We start from the raw sequence: 26,485 nt of genomic DNA on the forward strand, positions 1-26,485 counted from the left end.
CAGACTTTGTACAGAGGAGCAGGAAACAAGAGGGACAGGCAACATGATCCGTATGATAGGGTGCATGTCTGTGGAGTGCAAGAGAGCAGAAGGTGGCCAGTCTTTTGTATTAAAGGTGTGATAAAGCCTGGGACTGACGGCCCTACTGATACATTTAATCCAGGGTTGTCCAAACTACGGCCCGGGGGCCAAATGCAGCCCTCAGCAAATTAAAAAAGTATAATGGAATATGGCCAACAAATGAAACGTGTCCTTGTCTTATATTGTACTTCTTAAATGTAAACATATAACACAGTAGTATTCATGTGTTAATACGACCGCTTTACAAATCAATTCAGTCAATTCAAGTTGGAAACATGTTCTAACAAATCTTAGTTGATAAGAAGAAATACTTATTTCCCAACCCAGTCTCACGGGATTTCGTGTTAGAGTCACGACATGTAATCTATTGATTCGTGTTCACCAACACCATTTTCCCCTTTTTTTCGTGTCACACAGAACGATTTTAAAAGCAATTTACACTGAACAAAAATATAAACGCAACACTTTTGTTTTTGCTCCCATTGTTCATGAGATGAACTCAAAGATCTAAAACATTTTCTAAATACACAAAATAACCATTTCTCTCAAATATTGTTCACAAATCTGAAAAAATGTGTGATAGTGAGCACTTCTCCTTTGCCGAGATAATCCATCCCACCTCACAGGTGTGGCATATCAAGATGCTGATTAGACAGCATGATTATTGCACAGGTGTGCCTTAGGCTGGCCACAATAAAAGGCCACTCTGAAACGTGCAGTTTTGCTTTATTGGGGGGGTCTGGGGGGGTCCGAAAACCAGTCAGTATCTGGTGTGAGGGTTAGGGTTAGGGTTAGGTGAAGAAATAGAGGTCACCTGTCACCATCTAGTGCTGACAGGGGAGAGCACGGGCACATGTTTCACATTGAATTTGTTAAAAGATAAAACCACTGTTGCTATTTAGTTTAAAAGAATAATTTAAACACACAAAGAGAGCTGATTGCAATAGATACAAACTAAGGGGTAGGAAGGAGGAGGAAAACGGGAAAGAGGGGTTGAAATAATGCTAAGGGGTCGGAGAAAACTGGGTTAGGGTTAGGGTTAGGGTTAGGGTAATGTTGTGAATCGAGTGGCCCATGGTGGTGGTGGGGTTATGGTATGGGCAGGCGTATGTTATGGACGACGAACACAGGCCACTCGATTCACAACATTACCCTAACATGTTCTTACTCAATATCAAGCCACGATTATTGTTTTTATTTAAAATCGTATAATTTCTGAGTTTGTTTGCCTTCCTCAGATCCTCAGAATACTGAAATCTGTATTTTTTTTAAATCGTTTTTTCCTTCTAATTTGTTATTCTTTACATTGCTTTTAAAATCGTTCTGTGTGACACGAAAAAAAATGGGGAAATCGTGAGACTAGGTTGTATTTCCATAACAAGCTTGAAATGAACCCGTCCTAATTCTCCTTATTGTAATCACTCTGAGGCTTCTCTTGTAAGGGATGAGGTGCCAACACTCTCAAACATCATTGACCTACATCTGATTGATTTTGCTAACTGATAACTGAACTTATGAGGCGATAAACCTCTAGTCAGCGGCCCGGCCCGCACTTGTACGTGGCCCTCTGTGAAAACAGTTTGGACCCCCCTGATTTAATCTGTGGATTAAATCAGATTCAACATAAATTTGTACGATAGAGACAAACATACTATCCTTTACACTGGGGACACTGGGGACATGTCCTCACCACTTTGCTTTGGGATCATTTGTTAAAAACGTTCTGTAAACAGCACTGTGACGCATTCTCTCTCCGTCCGTAAACAGAGTCGTAGTCGGTGAAATTAGCTCAAAAAGTTTCATTTACAAAGACCTAAAAAAAGATAAACTGTTTGAACAGAATGTTGAAATAGAATAAATTAAATAAACAAAATAAAAGTAATCCAAATTAGGTTTTTCTTTCAATTCAATATTCAGTACGCAAATCCAAGAGCTGTTGCCTTAACACAGCTCTAAATATACATTAACACACACACACACACACACACACACACACACACACACACACACACACACACACACACACACACACATTAACACACACAGACTCTCATACACACACACACACACACTCACACACACACACACATAAAGACTCACACACACTCACACACTCACACACACACACACACACACATAAAGACACACTCACACACACACACACACACACACACACAAGCTAACACACACACACACACACACACACACACACACAGACTTAATGTAATTGATGTGATGACACATTAAGCTCCTTAACTTCCAATCCAATCCAATCACACACACACACACACACACACACACACACACACACACACACACACACACACACACACACACACACACACACACACACACACACACACACACACACACACACACACACACACACACACACACACACACACACTGTGGGGTCATTGTCAGGTTAACATGGCCAGTGTCTCTCTGCAGAAACAAATAGGATTTCTAGTTTTAGAGCATGAATAATAATAACAGTAAATGCATTTAAAAAAAGACAAAAACAATAATAATAATAAAAGTTTAAAACAATAATTGCAATAGTAACATTTTATAATATATAAACAGCCAGTGGTGTGTGTGTTGTTGTGTGCACGGTGTGTGTGTGTTAATGTGTGCATGTTGTTTGTGTTCCATCTCTCAGGCAAAAAAGCACTTTCTTTCAAGATAAGATCCAATCTTCCTATTCCAATCCCAAAAAACTATTTTCCATCTTCTACACCCTCTTGGACCCCCCCCCCCCCCCAAAGCCCCTTCCCCCTCCTCCCTCTTGGACCTCCCCAAAGCCCCTTCCCTCTCCTCCCTCTTGGACCCCCCCAAAGCCCCTCCCCCCTCCTCCCTTCTGTCAAGCGACGTTGTTAACCACTTTGAAAAAAAGGTTGATGATATTCGCTCTTCTTTTTCTGACTCACCTTTACTCACCTCTGGGTCACCAGACCCTCCCTTCACCCACACACTGACCTCCTTCTCCCCTCTCTCTGCAAGTGAGGGTCTTACCCTCATTACCTCTGCCCGTCCTACCAGCTGTTCTCTGGACCCTATCCCCTCAAACCTCCTTCAGACTATCGCTCCTGATATTCTACCGTTTCTCATTTCATCAACACTTCTCTAACTTCTGGTCACTTTCCAAACAGTCTCAAGGAGGCAAGAGTAAACCCTCTCCTAAAGAAACCCACTCTCAACCCGTCTGATGTTAGAAACTACAGGCCTGTCTCTCTCCTCCCGTTCCTGTCTAAAACACTTGAACTGTCTTTAAACAACTCTCCTGTTATCTCCATCAGAACAACCTTCTGGATCCGCACCAGTCTGGTTTCAAGGCAGGTCACTCAACAGAAACTGCTCTCCTTGCTGTCTCTGATGAACTGCACACGGCTAAAGCAGCCTCCCTCTCCTCTGTCATCATCCTTCTGGACCTGTCTGCTGCATTCGACACGGAGAACCATCAGATCCTCCTTCACACTCTCCAAGAACTTGGAGTTTCAGGCTCTGCACTTTCCCTCCTCACCTCATACCTCAAAGACCTACAGGGTAACTTGGAGAGGGTCCGAGTCCGACCCTTGTCAATTAACTACAGGGGTCCCTCAGGGCTCTGTTCTCGGTCCCCTCCTCTTCTCCTTGTACACAAACTCGCTCGGATCTGTCATTAGCCCGCATGGTTTTTCATACCACTGCTACGCTGACGACACCCAACTAATTCTGTCCTTTCCCCCGCTCAGAGACCCAGGTCGTCGCACGCATCTCTGCTTGCCTAGCAGACATCTCTCAGTGGATGTCTGCTCATCACCTCAAGCTCAACCTTGATAAGACTGAACTGCTTTTCCTTCCGGGAAAAGATTGTCCCACTCTTGACCTAACAATCAACATCGGCACCTCTGTTGTTTCCCCGACTCAGACTGCAAGGAATCTGGGTGTGACCCTAGATAACAAACTGTCCTTCACTGCAAACATCGCTGCTACAACCCGCTACTGTAGATACACTCTTTACAACATCAGGAGGATACGTCCCCAGCTGACCCAGAAAGAGACGCAGGTTCTGGTCCAGGCTCTCGTCATCTCACGCCTAGACTACTGCAACTCCCTCCTGGCTGGTCTACCTGCATGTGCCCTCCGACCTCTGCAGCTCACCCAGAATGCAGCGGCTCGTCTGGTCTTCAACCTTCCTAAATGTTCCCACACCACGCCGCTCCTCCGCTCCCTTCACTGGCTTCCAGTAACTGCTAGAATCCACTTCAAGACTCTGGTACTTGCGTACCATGCTGTGAATGGATCTGGCCCTTCCTACATCCAGGACATGGTTAAACCGCACACCCCAGCACGTGCACTCCACTCTGCATCAGCCAAACAGCTCGCTGCACCCGCACTGCGAGGGGGACCCAAGTTCCCATCAGCAGAAACACGTGGGTTTGCTATCCTGGATCCAAAATGGTGGAATGAGCTCCCCATTGAAATCAGGACAGCAGAAAGCTTACACATCTTCTTCAGACTGAAAACTCATCTCTTTGGACTCCACTTCCAGAGATATAATTACTAACAAAGCACTTATATCCTCCTGGGACCCGAGGAAAAAAAGTGTCTTCCAATTTCCTTTTTTTTGTGATTTCCTACCTGTTTAGGGTTAAAAAAAACATCTTGCAATTTAGACTTTTTTTATTTTATTTCATTTTAAAATGTTACAGTCTGTCCACTGTAGAGGACGTCGGGAACATATTAGTTTGAAAAGACGGCCAAAATGAACAGATAAACGATGTAACGTATTATGGTTATAGAGTGATATTAATACAATAATACATTCAGCTTTATCTAAAACATGAATAAGTGATTGATCTGAACATTGCTGTTTATTTGGTCAATAAAAAACTAGTTCTGGTTTTTGGTGAATCTTTCCAGATCTTCAGAGACTTTGTAGTCAATGTAGTGGGAAAGTACCTCATTGACTCCAGTCGGCACGGGCTGTAGGGTCATCTTGACTAGTTGTATGGATGTGGTCTCCATTTGACCTGCTCATAGAAACAAAGCTGTCTGAGGCAACTCTCATTTCTCATGGCTCCACTTCAAATAAAAACAACAAGAAGACATACGTGCTACTCTTGGCCCACAGAGGGACATGTCTCTCCAGCTCGTCCCTATCTGTCTCTCTGTCTGTATCTGTGCGCTCATGGAGCCTCCTGCATCTTTCCCCCCCTTCCTCTTGACCCTCTTCTATCCCAGGTGTGAAATCCTCATCTCTCTCATCATCTGAGAGCTCTACATCTGCATCTCCCTGAACTATCTGGTTCAGAAAATGTCTGCTTCAGTTCCGTCTCCTGCAACAATATAGAGTCATAAAGTCCATGAAGACGGTCCTGACGTCCACTAGAATGGACATTTATAAAAGGGCTGTTATTTGAAAACTTGAATTATTTAATTGCTTTCAGAACTAATGATATAGTTCCTCACATGTTAATAAAAAGAACATATATGATTTTCATGGTAAAAACTACAATTATTAAACATTATTTGACTTCTCCTCCTGCTTCTATAACATGTTGTTTTTGGTATGCCAGCCATTTTGGATGAAAAGAAAGAGGAACTTCCCAGCATGCAATTTTAACCAATGACATGTCACTGGAAAGACCAGGATGTCCTCTGTACATCAGGGATTAATAGAGTAGCTCAAAAGAGTCAAAGGTGATGCATGTTAACAAAATGTCCACTACAGTGCACATCTTCAATGGGCTGGGTCCCAGGAGGATATACTAATAAAGGGCTGGCTTATCTAAAGCCAGTTGAGCAGCTCTTTGTTTGGCTCTTTGAAACCTGATGTACTTATGATTCTGTTTTCTTCAAGTTTGTACTTTGTTGGTCGAATGCACTTATTGTAAGTGGCTTTGGATAAAAGCCTCAGCTAAATGTGATGTCATGTGTTTTCTGTTCATGTGTGTGTGTGTGTGTGTGTGTGTGTGTGTGTGTGTGTGTGTGTGTGTGTGTGTGTGTGTGTGTGTGTGTGTGTGTGTGTATGTGTGTGTGTGTGTGTGTGTGTGTGTGTGTGTGTGTGTGTGTGTGTGTGTGTGTGTGTGTGTGTGTTGTTTTGTGCACGGTGTGTGTGTTGTTGTGTGCACGGTGTGTGTGTTGTTGTGTGCACGGTGTGTGTGTTGTTGTGTGCACGGTGTGTGTGTTGTTGTGTGCACGGTGTGTGTGTTCAGAAGCTGCTGCAGCACGTGGAGCAGAGGATGGAGGCGTGTCTCTCTCAGCGCTGCATCAGCATCCTGCAGGACATCAGAGAGGCTCAGAGTCACATGGCCGGTACGCTCAGTCACATGACCTCAGAGTCACATGACCTCAGAGTCACATGACCGGTACGCTAAGTCACATGACCTCAGAGTCACATGACCTCAGAGTCACATGACCTCAGAGTCACATGACCTCACAGTCACATGACCGGTACGCTAAGTCACATGACCTCAGAGTCACATGACCTCACAGTCACATGACCGGTACGCTAAGTCACATGACCTCAGAGTCACATGACCTCAGAGTCACATGACCTCAGAGTCACATGACCTCACAGTCACATGACCGGTACGCTAAGTCACATGACCTCAGAGTCACATGACCTCAGAGTCACATGACCGGTACACTGTGGTCACATGATATTTCCTCAGGAAGTTTAATTCAATTCAATTTGATTTAATTATTATTTTCATTTATTTTCATTTAATCTAACATGTGATGATGTGTTTGCAGATGGTGTTCGTCCTCTGCTGTCGGCCCCCGATCAGCTGTCCGCCACCCCGCTCTCCTTCGAGCTGACCTTTGACCTGGGCCTCGCCGCCCTCTGCGCTGACTTCCAGGAGAACCTGGACTTCCGCTTCTCTCTGGGCTGGACGGCGCTCGTCACCCGGTTCATCGGAGCGGCCGGCGCCAGGCGGGCGCTGAGCGAGGTGCAAACACCCCACATGTTTATTCATATTATTAATATTCATAATAATCATTATTATTACTGCTTTTATTGTTAGAGAACTCTCCCTGGTCCCCGGCTTGATCTTCAGTCTCAGGATCCATGTATCTGTGATCCTCTCCAGAATGGAAGGAGTCATCACATACAGAGCATCAGCTAGTTCCTGAACAGTGTCCTTCACATGCTGATATCCAAGAGAGGGAGTTCCTCAGTCACAAGATGGAGGAATAGAAAGCAGTATTCAATGTTTACTTCAGATTAGCTCCACGTCAGAAATGAGCATGCTTGTCACATGTCTCTCTCCATAGAGGCTGAATCATCATGTTAATCACATAGCTATCATATGCCTCAAACAGTCCTGATGCTCTTCTAGGTCATCACACATCCTGTCATGTTCACAGCTACAGTTGATACCTGTGTTAGCATGTTGCTCTCATGTTGGAAGAGGACATTCAGGATTTTCCCAACAGATATTATTTATTCATCTTTCATTTTTGTTGTTCACCATCATTTGTGTCAAAGTCTTTTTTTGAGATTCCTTTTATCAATTCCTGCAAATAGTTTGATTTCTATTTTTTTTCTTTGTAAATACTTTAGTCCTTAATTTCATTTATTTGTTATAGAACTTGCATGAAGGTTTCGACTTCTTTTTTTAAATCTCTGGACCGAAGCGTTGTTAGGACAGGTGAGAGAAATATATAACAGTCTGCAGGGTTACTCAAATACCATTAGATCCATTATCATTCATTTCTGTTGTTCTCCATCATTTGTGTCAATGTTTTTTTTATTTCCTTTTATTAATTTCTTAAAAAGTAGCACATTTTTTAGATTTAAAATAAATTAAAGTCTTGAATTTCATTGATGTTTTATAGAACTTGCATAAAGACTTAGATGTATTTAGTAAACCTCTGGACCAGGTGAATAAAATATGACAAACATCTAGAAATACCCATTCATTGATTTCTGGATCTGATGCAGGACGGCTCCACCCTAAAGGATGCGATGAGGGTTTCCATGGCGACGGGGCTGCTGTCCGTCACGTCGCGGGCCTCCATGACGGTGCTGGTGATCGGCGGCGTGGTGCGCATCTCATTATTACTGATTATTATTCATTATTATTAATAAGTCCAGGCATTCAAATGTCTGCAGGGAAACAAAAACTCAATTTAAGTCATTTTATTATTTATTAATTTCTGATAATTGTTCTGACATTTTTCATGGTGTTTATTTCTTTATTTTCACGTGCCCAACAAACAGTTAATATAGAATAAAATGTACAGAATAGTCCAGAGTTACAATCATTCTCCGATGCTAACTACTTCTACTTTTACTCAAGTACAAGACCTGAGTACTTGTACTCTAACTAATCACCAGATGTGAGTACTTGTACTCTAACTAATCACCAGATGTGAGTACTTGTTCTCTAACTAAGCTCCAGATGTGAGTACTTGTTCTCTAACTAAGCCCAGATGTGAGTACTTGTTCTCTAACTAAGCTCCAGATGTGAGTACTTGTTCTCTAACTAAGCACCAGATGTGAGTACTTGTTCTCTAACTAAGCCCAGATGTGAGTACTTGTTCTCTAACTAAGCTCCAGATGTGAGTACTTGTTCTCTAACTAAGCACCAGATGTGAGTACTTGTTCTCTAACTAAGCTCCAGATGTGAGTACTTGTTCTCTAACTAATCACCAGATGTGAGTACTTGTTCTCTAACTAAGCACCAGATGTGAGTACTTGTTCTCTAACTAAGCACCAGATGTGAGTACTTGTTCTCTAACTAAGCACCAGATGTGAGTACTTGTTCTCTAACTAAGCACCAGATGTGAGTACTTGTTCTCTAACTAAGCTCCAGATGTGAGTACTTGTTCTCTAACTAATCACCAGATGTGAGTACTTGTTCTCTAACTAAGCCCAGATGTGAGTACTTGTTCTCTAACTAAGCACCAGATGTGAGTACTTGTTCTCTAACTAAGCACCAGATGTGAGTACTTGTTCTCTAACTAAGCTCCAGATGTGAGTACTTGTTCTCTAACTAATCACCAGATGTGAGTACTTGTTCTCTAACTAAGCCCAGATGTGAGTACTTGTTCTCTAACTAAGCACCAGATGTGAGTACTTGTTCTCTAACTAAGCACCAGATGTGAGTACTTGTTCTCTAACTAAGCTCCAGATGTGAGTACTTGTTCTCTAACTAATCACCAGATGTGAGTACTTGTTCTCTAACTAAGCTCCAGATGTGAGTACTTGTTCTCTAACTAATCACCAGATGTGAGTACTTGTTCTCTAACTAAGCCCAGATGTGATTACTTGTTCTCTAACTAAGCACCAGATGTGAGTACTTGTACCTGTCTCTGCCAGGTGTGGCGCTCTGTGGGCTGGCGCCTGCTCTCCGTCTCCTTCTCTCTGTACGGCCTGCTCTTCCTCTATGAGAGGTTCTTGTGGACGGACTCCAGCAGGGAGCGAGCTCTGAAGGCCCAGTTTGTGGAGTTCAGCGGGCGGCGCCTGAGGGCCGTGGCCCCCGCCTGCAGCGCCGCCTGCAGCCAGCAGGTGTTCAAGTGAGACCCCGCACCTCCACACAAACACAACAGCATTACAAAAGTAACTAATATACATGTGGAAATACAAATTACAGTAACAAAATATAAGCAGGATATACATTAAGTGTGCAAGGAATGGATTATTAAATATTAGATTGGATATAAATGTAAAATGTACAGAGTGATTTAAGTCCAGTTTCCAAGAGAAGCAGAGAGTTCTCCTCCAGAGGAGATGTGTTATAGAGAGTTAGATCAAGTCTATAAGCTCACAGAGTCCTGATGGGACCCTGGAGGTGATGAGACCCCAGAGTGTTCTGATAGAGGTGTAGAGGAGGCTCTCCAGCTCACAGAGTCCTGATGGGACCCTGGAGGTGATGAGACCCCAGAGTGTTCAGATAGAGGTGTAGAGGAGGTTCTCCAGCTCACAGAGTCCTGATGGGACCCTGGAGGTGATGAGACCCCAGAGTGTTCAGATAGAGGTGTAGAGGAGGTTCTCCAGCTCATACAAACTGCTGGATGCTAACCTGCATGTCGGGACATTCACACTATTAGCATAAGATAGCATTATAGAATATACAGACAAAGTTTAAAAAATTGCTGATTGGGACAGTTATGGATGTTGTTAAAGATGCTGAATCAATTCCTGGCATTGTTGGTGTGTTGCAGGATTGTTTTTATGTAAGATATATTGAATGACTTAGTGAAGTCTGATGACCCGTGTTTCAGGGAGCTGTCGGGCAGCTTCAGCCGGCTGACGCAGCGCGTGGATCTGAGCGAGGCCGAGCTGGAGGGGAACATCCGGACGCTGAGCTTTAGGACCCAGAGGCTGGAGAACATCCAGAGGAAGTCCAAGGCCTTCAGGTCAGAGGGGAACGCTAACTCATGTAGCACCTCCGAGCTAATCTGCAGGAACCACACCTAACACCATGAGTCAGCATTATGAGTCCTGAACCCTGAGTCAGCATTATGAGTCCTGAACCCTGAGTCAGCATTATGAGTCCTGAACCCTGAGTCAGCATTATGAGTCCTGAACCCTGAGTCAGCGTTATGAGTCCTGAACCCTGACCTGAGTCAGCGTTATGAGTCCTGAACCCTGAGTCAGCATTATGAGTCCTGAACCCTGAGTCAGCATTATGAGTCCTGAACCCTGAGTCAGCGTTATGAGTCCTGAACCCTGAGTCAGCATTATGAGTCCTGAACCTTGAGTCAGCGTTATGAGTCCTGAACCCTGAGTCAGCATTATGAGTCCTGAACCTTGAGTCAGCGTTATGAGTCCTGAACCCTGAGTCAGCATTATGAGTCCTGAACCCTGAGTCAGCATTATGAGTCCTGAACCCTGAGTCAGCATGATGAGTCCTGAAACCTCACCTGAGTCAGCATTATGAGTCCTGAACCCTGAGTCAGCATTATGAGTCCTGAACCCTGAGTCAGCATTATGAGTCCTGAACCCTGAGTCAGCATTATGAGTCCTGAACCCTGAGTCAGCGTTATGAGTCCTGAACCCTGAGTCAGCGTTATGAGTCCTGAACCCTGAGTCAGCATTATGAGTCCTGAACCCTGAGTCAGCATTATGAGTCCTGAACCCTGAGTCAGCATCATGAGTCCTGAACCCTGAGTCAGCATTATGAGTCCTGAAACCTGACCTGAGTCAGCGTTATGAGTCCTGAACCCTGAGTCAGCATTATGAGTCCTGAACCCTGAGTCAGCATTATGAGTCCTGAACCCTGAGTCAGCATTATGAGTCCTGAACCCTGAGTCAGCATTATGAGTCCTGAACCATGAGTCAGCATTATGAGTCCTGAACCCTGAGTCAGCATTATGAGTCCTGAACCCTGAGTCAGCATTATGAGTCCTGAACCCTGAGTCAGCGTTATGAGTCTTAGACCCTGATCTGAGTCAGCATTTGATCACTTCCTGGTTTGGAGGTCACTGGTTCTCTGTGTTTTTGTTTGTATCCTGAAATAAGGTCTGTGGTTAACACAAACTGAAGAGACTTCAACGTTTTGTTCTACGTGATAAAATAAATAAATAGCCCACTGGTGTCCCTCAGTGACACACCCTGAACAGTCTGGTGGGTCATGGTCCAGGTCATGTGACTTTGTGTTCCCATAACAACATGTCCAAGATGTCCATGTCCCAGACTAACACACGTGACAGAACGAGCTACATTTCAAAAGCTTGTTTGTTGTTGCTAAAGGTAAAATTCAATCCATTTAAGAATTAAAATGCTTACATTAAATGTCCTTTATTACATTGAAGCTGTTGAAACAAATGAGACCAACATCGCTGTGACACTGCTGTCACATCGGGACTTTAACCCTAAACGTTCACAGCAAACCCGGAGTGACATATATGCTCAATTAGAAATATGATTATGATCTGCTCAGTTCATTTAGCTGATTCAATTATATTGAGTTAATATATTCTTTATTCTTCAATTCAAAGAATGTTCAAACTAATTTAAGCCAAAAAATCATCCTCATTAATGACGTTATAAATAAGAGTTATTTTACCATTAAAGCCAAATGGGACATATGTGTCACATTTCAGATATGTGACACTGGGGGGGGGTTCTTGTCAGAAATGTGTTCTAGGTGGTCTGTTTAGTCTAATGGCACATTTCCACTGCAGCGGGGTAAGCCCGTTTAAGCGTCCCTAAGCGTCCTCGCTCAGGCCTCGGGCTGCCTCGCTGCCCGTCCGAGGCCGTGTCGCATTTCCATTACAGTTTAGGACCTGGAGTAGCAACGCAGTGTGGGCGGGGCATCTGTGCAGAGACATCCTGGAACACTTTCACATTTCGAGTTGTTCCGTCGAGCTCCCGCTGGATTTGATCATTCCCAATGAGATGTAGGAACGCCGTCACCTCCTCGGTCGACCACGGTGTGCTTTTCTTTGACGTTGCAATTTTTGTAGATCCTCCGTTTACAAAAATGCTGTGTATAAAAATGCTGCAAGCTTGCTTCTAGATATATATGCGACACTAGGGATGATCTCGAGTGCGATCTTGTGACGATTCTCTCTGACCAATCAGCAGTCGAGTGTTGACGTCACTCGTTCAGCCCTGGCCCTGGCCTGATAGAACCACGATTTTATGGGGCCGGAAAAAGAGGGAAAAAGTACCCGCTAGCCGGTGCTACGCTATATGGAAAGGCCACCAAAAACTGGCCTGGCCGCTTGAGGACAATTAAGGACGCTTAAACGGGGCTACCCGCTGCAGTGGAAATGCGCCACAAATAATGTTCCCCTTAATTTTCCCAAAAGTAGAAATGGGTCCGGGTTCTTATGGGTTAAGACCAATAAAGAAATGATTTTTAATACAGAATTGTCGGCCTTCTGAAAAGTATGTTCATGTGTATGCACTCAGTGCTTGGTTGGGCCTCCTTTTGCATGAATGACTGCATGAATGCGGCGTGGCATGGAGGCCATCAGCCTGTGGCTCTGCTGAGGGGTGAAGGAAGCCCAGGGTGCTTTGATAGCGGCCTCCAGCTCGTCTGCGTTGATGGCTCTCCTGTCTCTCATCTTCCCCTTGACATTACCCCATAGATTCTCTACGGGGTTCAGGTCAGGCCAGTTTGCTGGCCAATCAAGAGCAGTAATTCCATGGTCACTAAACCAGGTCTTAGTACTGTTGGCAGTGTGGGCAGGTGCCAAGTCCTGCTGGAAAATGAAATCAGCATCTCCATAAAGCTTGTCAGAAGAAGGAAGCATGAAGTGCTCTGAGATGTCCTGGTAGATGCCTGCGTTGACTTTGGACTTGAGAGAACACAGCAGACCAACAGCAGCAGATGACATGGCTCCCCAAACCATCACTGACTGTGGAGACTTGGACTGGACTTCAAGCTACTTGGATTGAGTGCCTCTCTTCCTCCAGACTCTGGGACCTTGATTTCCAAATGAAATGCAAACTGTACTTGCATCTGAAAAGAGGGCTTTGGACCACTGAGCAAGAGACCATCTCTTTTTCTCCTTAGCCCAGGTAAGACGCTTCTAACGTTGTCTCTGGTTCAGGAGTGGCTTGACACGAGGAAGGCTCAGTTAGCCCATGTCCTGGACACGTCTGTGCGCGGTGGCTCCTGGTGCACTGACTCCAGTGAAGATCCCCCAAATGTTTGAATGGCCTTTGCTTGCCAATCCTCTCAGGTCTGCGGTCATCTCTGTTGCTTTGCACCTCTTCCTACCACTCAAGCTATGAATATGCTTGTATACAGCACTCTGTGAACAGAGAGCTTCTTTAGCCATGGCCTTTTGAGGCTTACCCTCCTTGTGGAGGGCGTCAATGACTGACTTCTGGACAACTGTCAAGTCAGCAGTCTTCCCCATGATTGTGAAGCCTTTGAACCAGATTGAGAGACCATTTAAAGGCTCAGGAAACCTCAGCTGATTAGAGTGTGACACCGTGAGTCTACAATATTTTCACAATATTCAAATTTTCTGAGATACTGATTTGGGGGTTTTCATCCAACAAGTGCTCCAACTCATACGACCAAATATGTCGTTTGTTCAGGCGCTTAATACGACCTATAATCACGTTTTAAAGTGTTCGCCCTCTAGTGCTCCCGTTGAATGCAAACGTTACAGATGGTCGTTTATTCACAAATAACCCTCTCTGGAAAATCCTAAATTGTAGGATAGTTTGTCCATTAAAACGCTTTTTGATTAGATTTCAAGCGAGAAGTGTAGATTGTACTTTCAGAATCCACGTCCAGTCGATGGGATCTATAGTTTGATAGATATTACGAAGATGATCTGAGGGACGCGGCAGCCTCCATTTGAAGTTACGGGTTGAAAACAGTATTTCTGGAGGTTTTCATAATAAAACCAATGATCAGATGATTACACAGAGATATCTGCAGTACCCATCCACTAAGAAACATCAGTGTATCCTTTTTAATTACACAACTTTTATTGGTTTGAATTGTGTCCAATGCGTTTGTGTTTTTCCCATAGGTTTTTCTCTTTTGATTATGAGAGACACATTTCTTTTTTCAGAGGTTTTGATAAAACATCCATTGTTTTAGCCGCAATGCATGTTGGGATATGGTGTTCATGTGACATGAAATCGGGAAAACATTTTTTTAGATAAAATAATACTTTATTCTGAGTGTTAAGTGGATCAATAAAGTATCTTATCTTAAGATGATCGATGGCTACTGCCATATTTGCAAAATGTGCCTCTGAACCTTGACAAGTGCATGTTCCAGGCTTATCAACAGGAGGGGTCACAGACATAGACCAGCTGTTAAATAAAGCTCTTCTGACCTTAGCTGGCATGTGGGTATATTAATTCACCCATTTATTAATGATATGTTTTACATTTGATAACACCACTGTGTTTCATATCCCCTAAACCTCCAGGGTCTACACAGTTTAATACTGCCAACTTCTAATTGTGGGAAATACGAAAAGGTCTTATAAAGACACGTGCCATAGAACATGTTGCGAAACACGTTCGGGGGGGGGGGGGGGGGGGGGGGTGTCTTAACTCCGAAAAAACTATTTGTTTCTCTGAATCGAAGGTTAAAATCACAAAAGCATTGTACACAATTTAAACCAATCAATATTGTGTAATTAAGGATAAACTGGTGTTTCTTAGTGGATGAGTAATGCAGATATCACTGAGTACTCATCTGACAGTGAGGGGAATATATCCGGTTTTATTATGAAAACTTCGAGACCGGAACAACTGTTTTCACCCACGCTAACTTTACATGGAAGCTGCATACACGTTATCCTGATGAGACCTCAGATCATCTTCGTAATATCTATCAAACTATAGATCCTACACATCGACTAGACGTGGATTCTAAAAGTACAATATACACTTCTCGCCAGAAATCAAATCAAAAAGCATTTTAATGAACAAACTATTCTATAATTTAGGATTTTCCAGAGATGGTTATTTGTGAATGAACGTCCCTCCGGAGCGTTTGCAATGAACGGACCGGGAGCATGTTGTTTCGTACACGACCACTAGAGGTGCTCTAGTGGTCGTGTAAGAAACAACGAACACTTTAAAACGTGTCTCTGGGTCGTAATAAGGGCGCGAGCAATCGGCCTATATGCTCGTTTTTTGTCAGAGGACAGGCTGTTTTCATTAGCTGTAAGTCGTCAAGATTAAAGCAAATAAAGCCTTGAAACATTTGACTTTGTGCGTAATGAATCCATATAATATATGAGTTTCACTTTTTGAATTGATGAAATAAATTAACTCTCCACGATATTTAAATGTATTGAGATGCACCTGATACGCAGAGTGAAGCAGGTAGGACCCAAACGCAGATAACACTTGATAATACCTTTATTGCAAGGGCTCTTATCTAACACATAACTTGGAACAAACAAAACACTCTACGGTGAACTCGGTCACAAACAAAAGAAGCACCAACACCGAACACAGGAAGAGACAAGACTAAATACAGGGAGGGGTAATCACAAGACGAGAAACAGCCGGGCAGGGGAGGAGAAACACAAGGGCAACAGGCGAACACAATCAGACAACTAGACACACCAGGGAAACTAACGACAGGAGGACACAACACAGAGAGAGGGACCAGACAATAACCCATGGGGAAAACATGACAGCAAAACCCAAACATACAAAATTACAAACGTGACATAACCCTAGGAGTGTGACAGCACCTGTATAAGGGCCGGATTGTTTACTCAAGGAAGTGTGCATGGTTTGTCATGTGACGAGGTACAACCAATCACAGACGGCAGATTTGAATAGTTATTTATTTCGTGCAGGGCCAACGTTACGCAGGAATGAATCCGTCCTGTGTTTTCACCTTATTCACTTCACGAGCGCAGCTGCTATTATGATACACGATAACTCATTTAAAATAAATTAAAAGTATGTTTCATTTGTGTTTCAGGAACAAAGCGACGGAGCTGGAGACTCAGCTGGAGGTCTTCTCCGCTCAGTACCTGTAGGGAAGCTGAGGAAGAAGAATACTGCTAAATGATCCTTTAAGGACATTATCCACCACAATGTAGTACCAGTCATAAACTCTACCTCTGAAGAAAATAAGTGCTATAAAAAACACAATATCTGGTCCTAGGTCAGTTTCAATCGGTGTGCGTATCTCAGGACTTGCTGTTAGCTTAGCAGCCAGGTAAAGGGTTATTTCAGGATATCTTTTGTCAGCTTCTTGACATGGCTTCGTTATGTTTTCCTATTGATATCTATTATCTAAATGTCTATATCTGCACTACTCATCAACTCAGAAAAGCCAGTTAGTCTTTGTTAATTACACAACATTGATTGGTTTAAATTGTGTACAATACTTTTGTGTTTTGCCCTTCGATTCTGAAAACAAATAGATTTTTCTGAGTTTCAGATAGCCGAAGAAACTACACTACCCATAATCCTCAGCTATCGTTGGGGAGACGCTGCCAGTCGTCTTTGCTTGAAAAACCTTGTGTTTAGTCAACAAGCTCCGTGATTGGATGTTTTAGTGGTGATGCAACTCGGGAGTCGTAGCACATACGATAATAAAAACTAAATGTTTTCTAAAAAAATCGAATGATTCTGCGTGTGCTTGCTCTTTTTCTCTTTGGAAGTCATCACATAACGGCATTGTAATACACGGTTCGGCTGCATTAAATACTACGCTAATAGACAGGGCCTCTTTAATGTGTGGTGATCCGTCAGACGCTGTAGATACAGATTAATAATAACACCACTAATAGACAGGGCCTCTTTAATGTGTGGTGATCCGTCAGACGCTGTAGATACAGATTAATAATAACACCACTAATAGACAGGGCCTCTTTAATGTGTGGTGATCAGTCAGACGCTGTAGATACAGATTAATAATAACACCACTAATAGACAGGGCCTCTTTAATGTCTGGTGATCCCACAGACGCTGTAGATACAGATTAATAATAACACCACTAATAGACAGGGCCTCTTTAATGTGTGGTGAACAGTCAGACGCTGTAGATACAGATTAATAATAACACCACTAATAGACAGGGCCTCTTTAATGTGTGGTGAACAGTCAGACGCTGTAGATACAGATTAATAATAACACCACTAATAGACAGGGCCTCTTTAATGTGTGGTGATCAGTCAGACGCTGTAGATACAGATTAATAATAACACCACTAATAGACAGGGCCTCTTTAATGTGTGGTGATCCGTCAGACGCTCTAGATACAGATTAATAATAACACCCTCCTCATGACTCACACAGTCATATCTCCAGTAAAACCAGGTTGTGGGAAAGACTTGCTGTTCTCAGATCTGTTCTGAAGAGCTGATGTCCTCTGAAGGAAAGCGCTGAGCAGAAGAAACTGAAGCATGCAGAGAGTTTCACCGTTTATTTGATTGTTTGATTTGATTGATTATTTACATATTCATATATATCAGACCCTTCCTCTCAAATAACACTTTCTTATCAATTCAGACAAATGTTTAAATTCATTAGGAAAAATAACTATTCCTTTAGTTCAAAACGGAGAAAAACTCTTTTCAAATAAGCAAAAAATAAGCTAAATGGTTATAAAATGAGCAAAAACCTTAATATGAATACATTCAGCAAATGTTTTAGGGACAGAGTTTTGTTAAATTCTTATAAAACAAACAAAAACGTAATCACATTTTTTTTAAGAATTTTGTAAAAAAAATAAAAATCTTTAAAAACCAAATTGATCAAAAATGTTTGAGTTAAACCAAAATACAAAAAATCCTTAAGTTCAATGAGCTCAATTATTATCAAATAAGCCAAAATATTAAAATATGAAAAATAAGAAAATATCATCTAAGATTTCAGTACATTTGTCAAGAACATTTAGTATTTAAAAAAATATATATATCAAAATCCTTTCTCATGAAATCAGATCAATTCCTAAATTAAACAGAAATAAGGACCCTTTAATTACAAAACTCAAATCTTCCTAAAAACAAGCAAAAACAGACAATTAAGCAAAAACTCCATCACAAATACAACAGAACTCAAAAGACATCATTTTTGAGATTTCGAGAGAAAGACAGAATTTTGAGAAAAAGTCCGAATTCTGTGGGTTTAAGACATTTCTCAGAATGTGTTGATTGTTATTAAAAAGAAAAAATGATTTTCACAAAGAAAACATTTAGATTTTGCTCCGGATTTTGAGATTTTGAAAAAAGTCAGATTCTTTCGAGAAAAAGTCCGAATTTTTTACGTTTTAGAAAAAGTCAGATTGTTTTTCTTTGGTTTGAAGCTCTGCAGTAGCAGCAGCAGGACGACAGCTCGGAGGATCAGAGGTGAGGGATCTGAGGGAACATCAGACATCACAGCATGAGGCCAGCAGTCCCACTAACTGCACTCTCTAGGCTTTCAGATGTTTCCCAGTGGGACCTCTTTCAAAAGCTCTCAGTGAGACACAGACATGATCCTCTTCCTGTGAACACTGAGCTCACCTGAGACAGAGACAGACAGACAGGTGAGAGACAGACAGGTGAGAGGCAGACAGGTGAGCACTGAGCTTACCTGAGACAGAGACAGACAGACAGGTGAGAGACAGACAGGTGAACAATGAGCTTACCTGCGACAGTGACAGACAGGTAAACACTGAGCTTACCTGAAACAGTGACAGACAGACAGGTGAACACTGAGCTCACCTGAGACAGAGACAGACAGACAGGTGAGAGACAGACAGGTGAACACTGAGCTTAACTGAGACAGAGACAGACAGACAGGTGAACACTGAGCTTAACTGAGACAGAGACAGACAGACAGGTGAGAGACAGACAGGTGAGAGGCAGACAGGTGAGCACTGAGCTTACCTGAGACAGAGACAGACAGACAGGTGAGAGACAGACAGGTGAGAGGCAGACAGGTGAACACTGAGCTTACCTGAGACAGTGACAAATAGCAGACGGCTCTCAGAGGAGAAGCTACGAGAGCGAACCACCACATGATAAACACAGCTGTAGTTTCCCTGGTGGGCGGGCTCTGCAGCCGGGAACAGGAAGTGGGCGCTGTGATTGACAGCTGGCTGGGTGTAGGTGTGAGTGGAGGAGCTGAGTAGGAAGGAGCCTCCTGGGTACTGAGGCTGGATGGAGCAGCTGATGCTGAAGGTGGAGCCTCTGAACACCTGGAACCCCTGCTGCTGGGCCAAGGACACCCCGTATATGGTGGACACAGAGATGCTGGGCTGAAGCAGCAGGTCTGGAGACAGGTGAGAGACAGACAGGTGAGAGAGAGACAGGTGAGAGACAGACAGGTGAGAGAGAGACAGGTGAGAGACAGACAGGTGAGAGAGAGACAGGTGAGAGAGAGACGGGTGAGAGAAGGACAGGTGAGAGAGAGACAGGTGAGAGACAGACAGGTGAGAGACAGACAGGTGAGAGAGAGACAGGTGAGGGACAGACAGGTGAGAGAGAGACAGGTGAGAGAGAAACAGGTGAGAGAAGGACAGGTGAGAGACAGACAGGTGAGAGACAGACAGGTGAGAGACAGACAGGTGAGAGAGAGACAGGTGAGAGACAGACAGGTGAGAGAGAGACAGGTGAGAGAGAGACAGGTGAGAGACAGACAGGTGAGAGACAGTTGATCAGAGCAGGATTGCGATCAGTCGATCAGAGCATTAATCATCCACCTCACGGAGCATGGAAAGTGAGGGGCAGGGCTGCCTCTCTTCCACCGGCTTGGAAAGGAGGATTTGCACAGAGGGCATTGCGGAGTGGCCTGAACGTTCTCCACGTTCGGGCTGGGGCCTGCTTCTACCTGTCTTGTACGGCTGTAGCAGAGGCCTGCGTCCACCTGTACTGTGCTGCTGCGCTGAGGAGGTTTTTGCTCCGGAGACATCACAGAGAGACGGAGCGGCTCCACGTTCGAGCTGGGGCCTGCATTCCACCTGTCCTGTTTCTGCTGTAGCAGAGGCCTACCTCCACCTGTCCTGTTTCTGCTGTAGCAGAGGCCTACCTCCACCTGTCCTGTTTCTGCTGTAGCAGAGGCCTACCTCCACCTGTCCTGTTTCTGCTGTAGCAGAGGCCTACCTCCACCTGTCGTGTGCTGCTGTGCTGTGCTGAAGAGGATTTACCCCGTGGACATCGCAGACAGACTGGATTGATCTTTCCAAAGCTTTCGATACCGTCGATCATCATATCTTGAAGCAGAGGCTGGCCAGTATGGGCATATCCAGCCATGCAGTGGGGTGGTTTGTGAACTACCTCTCTGAATGGTTTGTGAACTACCTCTCTGAAAGGTTTGTGAACTACCTCTCTGAAAGGTTTGTGTACTACCTCTCTGAATGGTTTGTGTACTACCTCTCTGAAAGGTTTGTGAACTACCTCTCTGAAAGGTTTGTGAACTACCTCTCTGAATGGTTTGTGAACTACCTCTCTGAAAGGTTTGTGAACTACCTCTCTGAATGGTTTGTGAACTACCTCTCTGAAAGGTTTGTGAACTACCTCTCTGAATGGTTTGTGAACTACCTCTCTGAATGGTTTGTGAACTACCTCTCTGAATGGTCCCAATGTGTTCACTTTGATGGGCTGTCTTCTGAGTGGTTAAACATTACTAATGGTGTTCCTCAAGGTTCTGTTTTAGGTCCACTTTTATTCTCCATCTACATCAACAGCTTTGGTGAAAATGTGGATGAAGCTACTTTACATTTGTATGCGGATGATCCCGTGATGTACTGTGCAGGTCCCTCCATTCAGGAGGCTGGTGTTAAATTACAGGCTGTTTTTAACATTATTCAGACTCAGCTCGCTGAACTAAAGCTTCTTTTAAATGTTGATAGAACCAAAGTAATGCCAAAAAGACACCGGAGACCACTTTAGATATTGTTACTACGTATGGAAAAGTAATTGAAGTGGTTACCTGTTGCAAATACCTTGGTATCTGGCTTGATGATTGTCTCACTTTCAGGTCAATAATCTGCTTAGAAAGCTGAGATTTGTGACAAACTGTAAAGTATTAACCCATCACTGTACCCTGTCTGCCAGGGCAGGTCTGCCTTCACTCACTGTACGGAGGCTCAGTCACTGGTACACGTTCATTTATAAAGCCATGCTGGGTAAACTACCACCTTATATCTGCTCTCTGATCTCACAGAGAGTGAAGTAGCTATTGCCTGAGATCCCAGGACTGTTCCAGCTTGGAACACTCTGCAAAAAGAACTGAAACTGAGCATTTTGGTTCCCCTGCATCTTTTTAAAGCTCGGATAGATGAAATGTTATTTGATACCTGTCATTGTGAATGTTGTATGATGTCCTTTTTGTTTTCTGTTGTTTGTATGTGCAGGTCTCCCTTGAAAAAGAGATCGTTGATCTCACAAGCCATAATAAATGACTGCTTCAAAACATTTTAGACGGATTTGTATTGTTCAGAGTAGACAAGTGACGCGCCTCCTTTAATGGAGGACTTGTTTGCTAAGATTAGTCTTCCAACAATATCAGAGGAACAAAGAAGTCTCCTTAATGGCCCAATCACAAAAGAGGAACTTATCAATGCCATTAAAAATCTCCAGAGTGGAAAGTCACCAGGACCAGATGGACTAACCTGTGAATGTTATAAAGAATTTAGCAGCCTGCTTCTAGAACCATTACTCGAAATGCTTCATCATTCATTTGAGAGAAGCAAACATATCTCTTATATTAAAAAAGGGGAAATGCCCAGAATCTTGCGCCTCCTACAGGCCAATAGCACTCTTGAATGTAGACCGGAAATTGCTTTCTAAGATTCTAGCAGCTCGTTTGGAGGACCTTTTGCATAAACTAATTAGAGAGGAGCAAACTGGTTTTATAAAAGGCTGTGATTCTACAAACAACGTAAGACGTCTTTTGAACGTTATTCAGGCCTTTGATCTATAGATGGATTGGTGCTTCTCCTGGCTTGGGCGAATAGCTCTGATTAAAATGAATGTATTTTTCAAACAGGGTGCTTAAGGATCTGAACAGCTGGCTTAGCTCTTTCATATGGAACAAATGTCTGTACTGCAGCTGCCTGGCTCTATGGGTGGCTTAGACCTGCCAAATATGAAAGTGTATCAGCTCTGTGCTCACCTGACAGCAATATCTCAATGGATAAAGAATGATGTCTCTTCTACATGGTTGGATATTGAATCCTCATTATCAAAATGTGCTGTTCAGGACTTACTGTATTTTGGGAGTTTTAAAAACAAAAAAGAAAGATGTACCAACCCAATCACAATCAATGCTTTGAAAGCATGGCGGTCATCTCGCCGTATGGAAGGGAGGCTCCAATTGACTTCCATTTTCACCCCGATAACCAACAACCTAGACTTTTTGCCCGGAGAAATGGACCCTAGCTTTCAGCAGTGACGTAACAAAGGCTTAACTAAATTGGGGGACTTGTTCAATGACAGTTGTCTCATGTCATTTGATCAATTGAGGACAAAGTATCAGCTCCAGAGACTTCTTTCGTTTTTTGCAGATCAGGCATTATATCACCAAGAATACAACCCTTATAGATCACAGGGAGGTATCTGTCATTGAGAAATTCCTGTACCGTCAACCAGGGAGATTGTCTCTCAATTTGTTTTATGAAGTAATGCGAGGCATGACTCCTAATAATACGCAAAGAGTCAAAGGGGCTTGGGAGAGGGAATTGTCAGTGACTATCGATGAGGAGACATGGGAAGATGTCTGGAATTATGCCAAAAAGATATCCATATGTGCCAGAGCAAAAGCAATACAGCTGAGAATTATACACAGGATACATGTATCCCCTAATCGCAGGCACTGTTTTAACCCCTCCCTCTCCCCCATGCGTCTGAAATGTAGAACAGAAATAGGAACCCTGACCCATTGCTTCTGGTCATGCTGCAAACTTCAGAAATATTGGTCTGACATATTAGTTGAAATGGAGAAGATATTTCATCGACATTTAGATATGGACCCGCTGTCTTTGATTGTAGGTCTACCCGTCAAATCACTACCTACTGCTGCGAACAGAAGATTATATAATGTCCTTACTTTTGCTGCTAGGAAAAATATTTGATTACAGTGGACTAAGGATCAGGTCCCATCTCTCAAAGGCTGGCGCAACATTATATTCGAGTTGGTTCCCCTGGAATATCTTAATATTTTGACTTTGTCCGTAAAATCATGACAAACTATAACTTATTCTTACATTTGACCTCTTGCTGCTTGGTGGGAAATGATAGATGAAAAACCTACAAAGCTTAAAGAACTTTTAAAAAACTTTCAATTCTACAGATGACTCCCCCCATTCAACGCAATAAGTCCCACCCTCCACTCAGCAAATCATCTAAAACTAAGGACCCCACTAAGACGACCGTTGAAAACTAGCCATGGATCTGAGAAAAACCAAGTCCCACCCCCCGCGAGTTGCAGCCAGGAACAAACTCCTGGACTACCATCATCACCACCATTCTGGACACCCGAATCTTGCAGTACTACTACTACTGCTGCTGATGTTACTTCTGGGGCCAAGACGTCTCTGTTTATGGACACAGTGAAATCGGAGTTGGTTGATATTCTGGAGGGGGTGATGCATCGGTCCAGAGAAGAAATATACAATGGATGCCGAGTTAGTCACCCCGGCCAGAGGCAACACGATTGTCTGAATGACATGCCCGATTTTTTATTCAGAAACAATTATAACGCGTTAATGAAAAGACTCTGGCTCAGCGACTTCACTACTGAGATCGACCAGAGTCTTATTGATAAAGGCATCTGCGAGGATGAGGATCCGACGCGCTTCGGAGGCTTTTCTGCACAATCTCAAAAACTGCAGACGCCTCAAGGAGAGACTCCACAATATCCTTACCGAGTTGTATGGAGAAGAAGAAGACTAATAACCAGCCCGGGGATTTCTTTTATTTTTTTTTCGATACTTTGACTTTTCTTTCAAGTAAAATAAAAATGGGGAACTACTATGCAAAACGCTCGGTATATATTGATCAGAATGTAGTCAATACCCTTTTAATAAGTGTGGTGATGAGGACGATCGAAAACAGAGTGAATAGTGATCCCCGTGTAAACAGAACGGCTGAAGTTTGTAAACTGGAAGACATTTTGGATATCGTTCGTTCTGGCAGTACTATTCCTGGTCATTGGGAAACGATTGTAAACAAAACATTTAAAGTGGTCCTGGAATCTTCATTTTCTGAAACATTCTGTAACATTACCGAAGAAATGAAACAAACACCAAAAGTGTATCATGTGCTCTCATTGTATGCTCTGTCTGTAGATGTAATGCATCTTTGTGTCAAAAACAGCATACACATGAATATTTTGACTGAAGTGAAAAAACTCCATCATGATATTTCCAGTAATCTGGGGAATTCTAAGCTGGAGACGGTCCTGGGGACAATCAGTATAACTATTGATTTTGTGTGTGAACAAATAAAAATGGGGAAAATAACGTATCTATGCCACAATTTTAGATGTGGATTTTGTTAAACTAATACGTTTGCGCTGTGGACCAACACTATAAAAGTCAAATATAAAAGTCAGCCGAATTAGTTTTGATACTTCGAGGAGATGTGTTGTGTGAAAAGAAATGTAAGATGTTGTTTAATTGCTGATATATTTATGATCCACGTCACGTTTTCAGTGTTGGCGGCAGTTCCTCCTCTTTCTCTAGAAGTCTTCTCATCAGGACTCTATAAATAGAGAACTACGGCAGATATGTGATATGTAAAGCAGCCGAACCGTGTATTACAATGCTGTTATGTGATGACTTTCAAAGAGAAAAGCAAGCACACTCGGAATAAAGTGTTTTCGGTCTGTTTCCGGTATTTGTTAATGACGATGTGATGTGATGTGAGATGTGAGACTGGAATTCCACAGGGGAAAATAACGTATCTATGCCACAATTTTAGATGTGGATTTTGTTAAACTAATACGTTTGCGCTGTGGACCAACACTATACATTGACGGGGAAGGGGGTAGCAATAAAGATAACACCATTAAACAGTTACACAACATAACAGAAATAATATCGATAGCAGCGTCCCTAGCAACCACCTTGGTAACAATGAAAACGTTGTATAGACACAATTACCTGAAGTAATCTTCGTAATAACTAGCAAACTAAAGATCATGTGCATCCACTGCACACATCATCTGAAATAACAACTCATATTTCTCGCATCAAATGACATCAAAACGCATTTTAATGGCCAAACTAACTTTAAAATAGGCTTTTTCCACCGAGAATAAAACGAAGGTCGGCCATGTTTTTTTTCGCTGCAGGGAGAAATGTGAAGATCACGTGACATAGACGCCAGCCGTTGGAATGAATGGTGAAAACAAATGTAGGGATCTTACAATTTCAGAGGCGTTTTTGTAGAAATACTACGTCCTAAGTTGTGGACTAACGTAGTTATTACACGTTTTTTTGTGTGACTGGGTTGGGGAGGCCAATAAGAAAGTGCCACAAACTGCAGTTCATCTATTGGCCGATAAGCGCTGACTGCAGAAAGGATCAATTTCCATAGACCCCCATGTTAAAATGGCCAACTTTACAGCAGAAATAAACATGTTTCTACCCCTGGATGCAATACAAATTATTCGGGATATAGTTAGACTCCACCTTCATCCTCATGAATTCTCGAGTGAATTGTTTTATAACGCGGCCCTTTTATTTATATCAGGTCTTAACGTTTTTGCATAAATTAGGGCGTGGTCACTTTGATGGACAGGTACGTGCCTGACCGTCAGCTAACAGCAACTTGTCCACTCTGCTAGGCTACAACGTTAGCTAGTTGTAGTTACTGTACTTGATATATATATACACAGTTTAGTTTATGTAACAGCCTTGGGTAAGAATTGTATAGTCTATGGCTATGACGCCCATAATGCTAAACAGGAGCAAATGTTAAAAGGGGACCAAATTATCCCAGTGGTGGCCGCCGGAGCTAACGGAGCCGCAGGGGGCTAGCTCCAGCCGGCGTTATAACTGGAGATCAAGGAATGCAGCGA

The 26,485-nt window shown here is 43.1% G+C and overlaps 1 protein-coding gene across 1 annotated transcript in view; it reads left to right on the forward strand.

The window, feature by feature from the left end:
• mfn1a (mitofusin 1a) overlaps positions 1-17,042 on the forward strand; it is a 40,381-nt gene extending 23,339 nt beyond the window's left edge. The window contains exons 11-16 of the mRNA XM_079648993.1: positions 6,282-6,381; positions 6,823-7,019; positions 8,015-8,116; positions 9,395-9,591; positions 10,300-10,434; positions 16,449-17,042. Coding sequence (XP_079505119.1) covers positions 6,282-6,381; positions 6,823-7,019; positions 8,015-8,116; positions 9,395-9,591; positions 10,300-10,434; positions 16,449-16,506 — 789 coding nt within the window. The 3' untranslated portion in view covers positions 16,507-17,042. The remainder of the gene's footprint in view (positions 1-6,281; positions 6,382-6,822; positions 7,020-8,014; positions 8,117-9,394; positions 9,592-10,299; positions 10,435-16,448) is intronic.
• The last annotated feature ends 9,443 nt before the right edge of the window (positions 17,043-26,485 follow it).

This window comes from Notothenia rossii (assembly GCF_949606895.1).
Source record: "Notothenia rossii genome assembly, chromosome: 9".
NCBI lineage: Eukaryota > Metazoa > Chordata > Actinopteri > Perciformes > Nototheniidae > Notothenia > Notothenia rossii.